The sequence below is a fragment of the Suricata suricatta genome, chromosome 8, assembly GCF_006229205.1.
Source record: "Suricata suricatta isolate VVHF042 chromosome 8, meerkat_22Aug2017_6uvM2_HiC, whole genome shotgun sequence".
Taxonomy (NCBI): Eukaryota; Metazoa; Chordata; class Mammalia; order Carnivora; family Herpestidae; genus Suricata; species Suricata suricatta.
In genome coordinates this window covers 36,680,039-36,690,720 of record NC_043707.1, presented here as the reverse complement: position 1 = coordinate 36,690,720, position 10,682 = coordinate 36,680,039, and the positions used below count along the sequence as shown (strand labels likewise).

General features: G+C 59.4%; 2 protein-coding genes across 2 annotated transcripts in view; one reads left to right on the top strand and one right to left on the bottom strand.

The window, feature by feature from the left end:
* Positions 1-9,087, bottom strand: part of MAD1L1 (mitotic arrest deficient 1 like 1) — a 288,983-nt gene extending 279,896 nt beyond the window's left edge. The window contains exons 1-6 of the mRNA XM_029945762.1: positions 8,869-9,087; positions 6,442-6,621; positions 4,118-4,242; positions 3,080-3,161; positions 2,056-2,186; positions 1,615-1,729 (exon numbers count right to left, since the gene is read on the bottom strand). Coding sequence (XP_029801622.1) covers positions 1,615-1,729; positions 2,056-2,186; positions 3,080-3,161; positions 4,118-4,242; positions 6,442-6,621; positions 8,869-8,940 — 705 coding nt within the window. The 5' untranslated portion in view covers positions 8,941-9,087. The remainder of the gene's footprint in view (positions 1-1,614; positions 1,730-2,055; positions 2,187-3,079; positions 3,162-4,117; positions 4,243-6,441; positions 6,622-8,868) is intronic.
* A 1,554-nt stretch (positions 9,088-10,641) lies between these two features.
* The window catches only part of LOC115297571 (proline-rich protein 2-like), a 782-nt gene continuing 741 nt past the window's right edge, over positions 10,642-10,682 (top strand). Inside the window, exon 1 of the mRNA XM_029945760.1 lies at positions 10,642-10,662. Within this exon, the coding sequence (XP_029801620.1) occupies positions 10,642-10,662 (21 nt within the window). The remainder of the gene's footprint in view (positions 10,663-10,682) is intronic.

Sequence of the window (10,682 nt, the reverse complement as noted above, 5' to 3'; positions counted from 1 at the left end):
GCTGAGGGCACCATGACCCCACATCTCGTGGCCCCCCACCGCCCTTCTTCACACATGCCCACATCGTCCCCGGACCACCTAGCCTCACACAGAGCGGCCGGCGATGAGGAGGAGGTCAAGTCTCCCTGACCATCAGAAGAGTGCCTCGGAGCAGACAGCTTCCTCCTGACTACAGCGCGTGTGGCCGGGCCCACGGACTCAGGATGGAGGCTCAGCAGGGTGAGCGTGGTGTGGGAGGCCCCGGGGCAGACCGGCCGCTGCAGCCACAGGACCCTGCACCCCTCCTGTGTTCCAGGGGCTCCACGGGACACTGGCCCTAGAACAGACGCACTCAGCCCTCTTGTCAAAGCATCTGTGGTAGATGTGGCCCCACAAGGAGAACAGGAGAAGGTGGGGACGTTCTGCACCTGGCACTGCTCAGGGCTGTGTGACCCTGCCTCCCCCACGCTGCTGCATGTGGACCCATGTCCCACGTCAGAGCCTCCCTCCTCATCTGGAATGGAAGCACCTGAGGGCAGGGAGCACATGCCTTTGTCCGGCCTCCCCTCCCCTTCCCCTGGGCCAAGCATAGTGCCGGCATCACCACACTCCCAGTCCGTCAAGTGGCCCCTACCCTGTGCCGGGCACTAGCCAGGTAACGACTGTCACTAGAGCCAATGCCAGGCATGGGGGAGTCCTCAACGTGAACTCGATAGCCCTCCCAACTCTGCAAGGCACGTTCTGCTGCTCATCACAGAGGTTGATGGAGAGACTAAGTAACTCGCTGGGGCACGCACAGCCAGCGAGCATCCATGGTGGGATTTCACACGAGGCAGTGCGGCTCCTGAGACAGTCTGAACCAGCCTCACACCGTCAGCAGGAAACACGGCTCTGCCGCCACTGTGGCCAACTGCGGGACAGCAGCCAGCACACTCCCACGAACCGGGGAGCCACGCAAGGCCACACGGCTCATAGGTGAGGCAGCAGGGAATGACCCCGGGCAGGGGGGTGGGTGCCCAGGCAAAACGACAGCAAGACCGTAGGCTGGAGGCCAGGAGGCTACGCATCGGTGTCCTGTGTACACACCAGGTGAGAAAGAGCTCTGCGCCCCCTCATGCCCCCGAGGGAAAAGCAGGATGAGTTCGGCAGCACAGCCTTGTGCCAGGTCTACAAGGGCATCCCCCAAAGGCCCCGTGCGTCCCAGCAGCAGATGCAAGGAGAGGAGATGGAGCCCAGGCGTCTGCTCACCTCTGAGAGTGGGGCCTAGTTTGTGTCAGGTGCGCACCGCACCTCCGCCGCCACCCCTCCCGGACGCTCTGGGGAAGAGCCCATCGCCAGCGCTTGCCAGCCACAAGACACGCTCACACACCTTCACCTCCCATGCCCCTGCAGCGGGGGCGGGGTCCTCCCCACAGGGCACCCGCCTCACCGCCCCCCAACCCTCACAACAGTCCGTGACCAGTGACATCTCCCCACACAGGAGGCCGGGCAGCTCTGGAGCCACCATTCCGCCTAGCGCCCTAGCCCGGCAGCTGGCACACGCCAGGTGGGCGACCGGAACACGGAACCAAAATCACCAGGGCCCACCACACAGAGCGTGCCCCGCAGGGAGCTGCCTGTCACCCGTAGCCTCACCTCTTTCTCCAGCTCCAGGACCGCCAGGCTCTCCTGCAGCTTCTCCTGGCGCCCCAGCCGCCGCCGCAGGCCCTCCACCTCCTCCCGGAGCAGCCCGTTGGTCTCCCGCATCTCCCTGGCGGAGCCGGACACCACGTCTCTCAGACGGCCACACGGGGGCAGGGAGCAGGGACGAGGAGTGCATCCTGCCCCACCCTGCCCGCCCCATGCCTGCCTCACCACTGCCTGCCCTGTGCCCACCTCACCACCCCCTTACCATTGCCTGCCCTGTGCCCACCTCATCACCCACCTCACCGCTGCCCACCTACGCTGTGCACACCTTACCACCGCCCACCCTATGCCCACCACATGCACCCTTACCACTGCATGCCCTGTGCCTACCTCATCACCTGCCTCACCGCTGCCCGCCCACCTCCCCGTTGCCCACTTGGCCCGCCTCACCGTAGGCAGGCGCTCTCCTCCCGCAGCTGCTTCAGCTCCCGCTCCATCCTGGGCAGCCGCACTAGCTCCGACTTCATGTTCTTCACAACCGCAGCATCCTGCTCCTGCAGGGACAGCTTCTGCTCCAAATCCTGAGTGAGGCCAGGGACAGAGGACAGTCAACCTCCGTGTCCCCGGCTCGCCCTCTGCGTGCGCTCTGTGCCACGTCCTCAGTGCTCACTTCCAGGGGACACGTGGCCACAGGCAGGGGACCCACCTCCACGCTGCACTGCCCTCGGGGCGGGACCTGAGCACACATCTGCCCCAGGACACACAGCAAAGGCGCCCGGAACAAACACATCAGTAAAACACACACACGCAGTCCCCCCCACACTAGACCCGCTCCTGCCGCACTAGCACCCAAGTAATAAGTCTTTTCCACATGACAAAGCCTTTCCTTTAAGATCTTCAGTCCCAAGACACCCTGAGGATGACTAGCATGCATCAGTGGCAGGTTTCCAAACAGGCTCAGTCAGTCAACAAACATTAACGGGGCCCAGCTCTGTGGCAGGCACAGGGTCATGTAGTGGGGACAGGGTGATGCAGCACACCCGTGAGGTCTCCACACTTGGACTCTGGGGGGAAGGTGGACATAGGCCATGCAGGCAAGCACAGGCTGGGAGTGGGCAGGGGCTGGGGCGAAGGCGAGGTGCCAAGGACAGCATGTGCACGAGTGGAGGGAGCCAGGAGGCCCAAGAAAGGAGCAAGCTGGGGACGGGTGGCTGGGGTACAGAGCCCCAAGTTCCTCCGCAGACAGTGCCCCCCTCCAGAAGCCCAGTCACTCTCTCCTCCCGTTCATGAGGCATCCCCAGCACCACGTGTGGGCGGGGCAGGCAGAGACAAGCAGCGGTGTCAGCAGCACAGGGCGCAGCAGCTCATGGTGCGCAGGTGCCCTAAGCACACCCCCGTTGAGGAGCCAAGAGGGCTGGGACCACTGCTGGGAGAGCCACCAGACACAGCCTGCATCCAAGATGGAGTAACTCACCCTGATCCTCTGCTCCTGGTCCGCCCTCGCTGCCTGGCAGGCCTGGAGCTCCTGAATCTTCTCGTTAGCCTCCTGACACTTCCTACCCAGAGAAAGGCACATGGTATGCAGAAAAGGGGCATGTGAAGCCAGGGCTGCCCTCACCACACACACACTCCCCCCGCACCCAGGGCACCATGGCCTGTCTCCTCAGGTCAGGGCGGGTGGCCAAGCCCACACAACCTACACCAGCCTGCCACCAGCCCTGGTACAGCCACAGCCGAGGACCCACCCGAGACTGGCCCCTACACACACCCCAGTCCTGCCCAGGAGCATCAAGAACTCGCCTAGGACAGGGGTTTTTTTTGCATCCCCAAAGGTCAAGGCCAAGCTCCCAGGGAGAGAACTGGCCCTCTGACCGCACACACCTGTGTCCCACTTAGAGGGCTGCCTCTGCCTGGTAGTCCCCTCCCATCTACTCCAACAGCTCCCCCCCCCCCCCCCCCCCCCCCCCCCCCCCCCCCCCCCCCCCCCCCCCGCCCGCCCCGGGAGGCCCTATGCAGCCTTTAAAGGGAACCTCCCTGTGAGGGAAGAAATGACTGTCCTCCGCCTATGTTCACAGAACATGTCAAACACGTCAAACACGCAGCGTCTCAGCTTCAGCAGCCCCTGGGTCTGCCCCGAACAGCCTATGGATGGGGAGGACAGACCAGAAGGGCCCCCGGAGGTCCTTGGGCCTCAGTGCAGGTGGCACGCGTGGTCACTGGATGCTCGGACCACAGAGGACACAAGAGGAGCCTGTGCTCTCCTGTTTGTGGCCTTCCACAGTTAACAACTAGACACACAACTCAGCCCAGGTCCCAGCTGGCCACGGACTGCCCGCACCACACCCAGGGCAGGAGCAGAGCCCCTGGCCTGGCACCCCCCACCCTGCACCCCTGGCCCACACCCCCACCCCAGCACACCCCACCCCGCACCCTCCCCCCGTGCCTGAGCCCCCATCCCAGCACACCCCACTCCACTTTCCCACCCTGGACCCCTCCACACCCGCCTACTCACTTGCGCTGCAAGGCCAGCTGCTCCTGGAGCTCCTGCTTCTCTGACTCCAGGCTCTTCACCTGCATCTCCTGGTTCATCACACTCCACTGCAGCTCTGAGATCTTGCCCTTCAGCGCGCTGATGGTCTGAAAGCATAGCGGGGTGGGCCGGACGGAGGTGAGCCACCCACTCGGAGGTGGACAGACAAATGCCCCCATGAGAGGCTGCCCCTCCCACTCCTGAGGACAGGGACACAACCTGGGAGGAGGTGCCACCCCTCTCCCCAACCCCAGCTATCCTGGCCGGCAGCCTGCCTCACACATCCCTCAAGCAAATAGGAAGAGACCGGGTTGTGGTGACGGGCTGCTGCCAAGACGAACCGGGCCCCGTGACATCCACCACTCAGGACCCTTGCTTGTACCCAGCATGCTTGCGTGGTTCTCCCTGCACACCTGACCTGGTCTCTCCATCCGCAATGAACCCCAACATGTCATCATCCCAGCTCAAACACTCCCTGTGAACCGCAGCCAGGTCCCTGCCAACAGGTTGCAAACGAGGGATTGAGGCTGCCCTAAGAACAAAGCTACAGGAGCCCTACAGAACAGAGGAGCTATGGGGACACCGTGCAGCCCCCGTGCCCTCAACCAGAAGCAATGAGGAAGGAAAGTGAAGGCTGTGGAGCCTGGCCAGGGCAGGGCCTCGGGACATTCAGGGGCAGAACTGCTGTCTGTCCGTCAGACCGCACCCTCACTGGGTAACCTCTGGTGGCCATCTGCCACCATCTGTGGCTATCCTAGGGGAAGCCAGCTCAGAGGCGTCACTATAAATTAGCCTCCTGGAGCAGAGGATAATGACCGAGGACCTGCACCAGCCAGGAGGCCGGGCACGCACTCGCCTGGTCCAAGACCCCACCCCAACCCAGGACCCATGTCGGTGGGTCTCCAGGAGGAATGACACAGGCAGGCCATCCAAGTTCCACACTCCGTCCATCGGAGTGGTCTGCTCTGTTACAATGACACCTACCAGCCTGGAAACCAAAGAGAAACAAAGGTTCTAAAATACACTGACCTAAGAAGACAGCCTTCGAGAAGTCTTCCCGAACCCAAAACACACATGCCATACACCAGGCGCTGCACTGGGTACAGGATCAGATGGCCGGCCGCATGCAGGACCCCACTGCATGGAAGCTGGGCCGACAGCAAGAGGACTTCCCCGTGATGAGCACGCGAACCAGGCACCACGGTAAGAGAACATGGGGCGAGGACCTCGGTCACCAGGGAGGGCTTCTCCGAGGAAGTAAAGAGTAACTGAAACACAATTCAGGGTCCTCGGTCTTAATGGGCCACGACCTTCCCCACTTCTGTGCCGCCGGCCCACGTGGCTGCACGCAGGCCCCGGGGCAGAGCACAGGCAAGCACGCCAAGGGTGACACGGGGACTTGTCTTGAGGCAGATCACAGCTCCTCTCCTGCCAGCATCCACATCAGAAGACAGATGTAGGAACAACCTTAACATACTCCCCGGCGTTGCCAAGGCAAAAATAACCTGCAGCCTGCCTCCCGAGATCTATCAAGTAGAGACACATGTAGAGACAGAATACCAACGATCCCGCGCCCCCGCTCCCCCACCATTGCTTCCTCTCCTTCCTCCAGCGCCTGCGAGCCACAGCGCCACTGCGAAGGGACACAGAAGGTCAGGTGAGCCCCGTCTACACCAGCATCGGTGTCTGAGCTCTGCTTATAAAATTCATGCAACCTTCAAGGGGTTGAGGGAATAAGGAGCACAGCTCATATGTGCTCTGGCTTCAAAGATGTTCTCAGATGCTAACAGACCCAACAATCAAAGAAATGCAAATCCAGAAGCACCACTTACATCTTCAGAAGGGAGAAAAAAGGTATTTCCAGAAGATACCACTATCCGTGGCAGGTAAGGCTACAGGGAACCCAGAACCTCACGATGCTGGCAGAACCACACAGCACCTGGCAGCAAAGCCAGAGGGCTGTCACAGGCGACCTCACCCCCTCCTAGGAACTCAGCTAAGTAAGTAACTCCACAGACACAGAAAGCTACATGCTCCCTGCCGCATGTATCATGTACAGACTCCTACGACGATACGCCAACATCAAACAGTTTATGTGACCAAACACGGCCTAGTCAACCATTAAAAGTCCTAACTACAAAAACTAAGACCGTGTTTGACTTATTAACTGAAAACCATGAGTGGAAAATGAGCGTCTGCACTCAGATCATGACGACGCGGAAAGCACCGGCGCCCACGCAGCAAGTAGGCTCCGAAGAGGCCCACCCAGCACCCCGGGGAGTCCCCTGCCCTGGGAGAGCTCTCACCTCGCTGGCTGCAACCAGGCCGTCCTCCTTCTCCCGAAGCTTCTGGCCAGCAGCATCCAGGTTCTGCTCGCACAGCCTGTAGCGCTCCAACTGCCCCTTCATCTTCTCCTCCACCTCGGCCTCACGCTCCTGCAGCTGCCGAATGCGGGTCAAGAGCTCCTGGTTGCGGTCCACCTCGCGCTGCGGAGTGGGCTTGGTGAGTGGGGATCGGGCAGCCACCGCACTCTACCTCGGGATGGGGCGACCCTGTAGCACGCCCTGCTCTGACCAGGAGGGGCCCCACCTCGCACGCCGGCCCCCGCAGACTTTCACCCCCGCCATGCATCTTACCTTGGGAAGGCAGCCACGGGACTAAGAGCCTTCCCTCTGATGGACCTGGGGGGCCCCGAGAGTCAACAGCCACCACGGAGCTTACCTTCAGCCCCAGAAAGGATGGGACCACACAGTGGGCACCTGATGCTGCTGACCTCTGACCTCTCCCCAGGAAGGGGAGCTGCACAAGCTCCCTGCAAGGTCCATCAACACCCCCAAGGCAAGTGCTCACCCCCAGGACTCTCCCAGCCCAGCATCAAGGAGGAGCCAAACAAACCCAGAGAGACACAGCCTGCCCAAGGGACTCACGGGAATAATGAGCTGACAATGTGTCCTCTGAGAAGCCAGGGGATCCCTCCACCATGCAGGGCCCTAGGCAGCATGCCACGGAGCAGGGTGTAGCATCTCTATCCGGGCTACCATTCCCAAGAGTACACAGGGCAGTCTGTGCAGGTCCCCAGACCTCAGACACCAACCAAGGTCTCACCATCTACAGACTCCAGATTCCCACCCACTGCCAAACTAGCATCCCTGAGAACCAATGATATGTGTCCAAGACTCAAAGAAACCATGTAAGAGCTGCTGGTTCAGGTGGTCCAGGCCCCATGCAGCCACGTCTGCAGGTAGGAAAGGAGAAGCCTCTCAGAGGCTATGCTCAGCGAGGGCCAGGGATTAAGCATGGCCTGCACCCTTCCATCTCCCCAACCAAACTTCCACTGACCCTGCAATGATGCCCCACTCATTCCAACAGATCCTAAGCACCTATAAGGTGCAACAGCCCATGCTGAACCCTGGAGACCCAGAGCAGGAAAATTCCAGGAGCTCCACACTCCATGTTCTATGCCTGAGAGCCAGGTGGTAACACCTGTGCCACAAGTCCCAGCATCTCATGGCCCCTGATGCCACCTCCACACCCCTAATAAGGCACTTGATTCCCATGGCCTGTCCCTGTCTCTCCCAGGACAGCCCTGAACAGCAGCTAACACCCCACCTTAAGAGAAACCCCTGAGTGGCACCAGGACAATGTCAAGTCCACAGCAGCCACTCACAGGCCGTGTTTCCAGGCTATTAGGCCCACATGGCACACCACAGCCAGAAGCCTGCATACCAGGTCAAATACATCCAATTGGCATCATGCTCTCGAAGACATCAGCTATTTTTACAGGGCTAGGAGAGCAAGCAGATAAGTTACCTAAGGCAAGAATGTGGCCAGCATCCACCCCTGGGAAAGCGTAGGCAGGTCAGAGACTTTCTGGTCCAATGCTCTGCCAGAGTCTGGCAGCATTTCCACAAATCATCAGCACTTATTAAGAAACCCTAAGGAAGTGCTGTTGATCAAAGGAAACAAGGGATTTATGCCCTAAGTAAAAACCAAGCACTTTCTCTAGGTAACGTGCTTTCCCAGCCTGTCCTCAGTAAGCCAGGGATGACAGGAGGTACCCCAAGGCTGCAGGTCTTCTTTTCCTTTAATTTTTTAATGTTTTTTTAATTAATTTTTTTAGAGGGAGACAGAGTGTGAGCAGAGGAGGGGCAGAGAGAGAGAGGGGGACACAGAATCTAAAGGGTTTCAGCCTCTGAGCTGTCAGCAGAGCCCAATGTGGGGCTCAAACTCACAAACGATGAGGTCATGACTTGAGCCGAAGTTGGACGCTTAACCGACTGACTGCCCCTGGACGTCTTTGCTCTGAGGCCCTATGTCAGCAAGAATGGTCCAGCCTTGCTGACATAGAGCCTCAGACCTTAGAGGTCTTAGAGGACCTGAGACCTCTAAGCCATCCAGTGACTTTCCAAGCCTGTCACCCCATGGCACCTGGTGTTTCTACTGGATTTATACCCAAGTTCTTGGGGGGGTGGGGAGAAGAGGCAGCCCAGCAGAAAGGAGCGCCCACTGGCACCTCACTGAGCAGACGTGGCAGGCAGTCCTCCTCTGGGTGCTGCCTTCTCAAGGACATCGAGCACAGTTACCATCTGTGGCCTCAGAAGGCAGGCCCCGGGCACCCAGAGGCAGAGTGCCTAGGCTCCCAGCCAGGAGGCTCACCAGGCCCTAAAGCACGGGCTGGCAGCCGGCACCCACCTCGTGGCTTCTCACGGCCAAACCCACCTGCCCGCACCCACCTCATAGCACCTGGCGCTGGCACTGGCCGCCCGCTCCAGCTCCACTCGCGCTCTCTTGTGGCTCAGCTCCATCTGTATCTTCTCCCGCTCGGCCTGGACCACCAGGGCCTGGGAGCGGATCCGCTCTGCTCGCTCCTCCAGCTGGCCGCATCACACCCAAGGGAAAGGGAGCCCTCAGCAGCCGTGCCAGTAGCTGAGTGACTTGTGCGACACTCACACATTGAGCACCTGCTCCAGACAGGGCCCATACTCAGCCCTGGGGAAGAAGGATGGACGCCCGATCCTTTGTTGGAAAATGGGTGCACAGAGGCAGTGAACAAAGAGGCAATAACAACAGGAAGAGAAGGATATATTTTAAGAAGAAAGTGTGTAGGCCTGTTTTAGAAAACAGGGTATGTTAGTCTCCTGTAGCTGTGAGGCAAATTACAACATACTTAGCAGCTAAAATCCCATGTGAGCTGCCGGGCTCCGTGGACAGAAGGCCAGATCGTCTGACCAGGCTCCCACGGCTAAAATCCACACCTGGTAGCCATGCTCCAACCTCATCCGGACCTTGGGATCGTCTTCCAAACTCACAGGGCAGGAGGACCAAGGTCTGGCTATTTTCTCGCTGTCACCCTGGGCTGCTGTCAGCTCCTAGAGACTGCCCACAGTCCCTGCCACAGGGCCCATCTCCACTTCCAGCCAACAAAGGAGAATCCCCCACACATGGAATCTCTCTCCTGCTCTCTGTCTCTGACTTCTCGTTCTGATCTAGTGACCTAGATTTAAATGGCTCATCAGAGTAAGTGAGGCCCACCATCTTAAGGTCAACTGATTTAAGTTCTTAATTTTGTTGGCAAAACCCTGCTCACAACACCTAGTTGGTGTTAAGTGGGAGAACACTTGGGCCGGGAAAATGGGAGCCGTCTTAGAAGTGTGCCTGCCACAGAGGAGAGGCACGTAAAGGTGGGTTCAAGCCTCGAAGAGCCTCAGAAGATATATCAGCTTCGCAGCCCCACTGACTGGGACGGCCTCTTCCTCACGTGGACTGGAGCCTGGTGCCTCCAAAAACGGCTGGTAGCGCAGCAGCTCCTGAGCGCTAAAGGGAGACGCAGAATCTTGGGCCGCACCCCACAGGTGCCGAAGCAGAACCTTCCTTTCAAACGTGTTCTCGGGAACCCATGTGCACACTGAAGTGGAGAAGCCCTGGGCCACAGCGACGGTTCTGTTCCACCAGGGACACTTCGCAACGTCTGGAGACGCTGCCGACCATCCAAACACGCAGAAGCAGTACGTGTTCGCTACAGACATCCAGAGGGCAGGGGCCAGGGACGTCACTCAGCGCAAGGCCCAAGCCCATCCTACAGAGCAAAGGACCACTCAGGCCAAAACATCGGCAGAGCCACAGATGAGAACGCCCAGGCCAGAGGACAGGCATCTTCTCTACCCATCCGCCCCCCACTCTTTGGGGGCTCAAGTCCACACTTCGCTCCTCTGCCATTTTCTCTCTCACTTCTATCTATCAAGTGTGGGGGTTCTGAAGTCCACCCTCTGTCAGACTCACTGGCCTCCCCAGCCTCACTCTGGGTCTGCAGCCAGGGCTCCCCACTCCCGTGGGCACTCCTGCACAGGGACCCGGAATCCCAGAGAAACAGATCCATGGCCACATCTTTCTGAAACACCACTGACTACATGTGAAAGAAAGTACCTGAAACACATTTATGTTGAAACCACACTGACATATAGCAGAAAGACCGTAAACACTTTGTCACAGAAACAAGAGCCTTAAAAATGGGTGGGGGGTGGGGACTGGTAAGGACACTGATTTACAG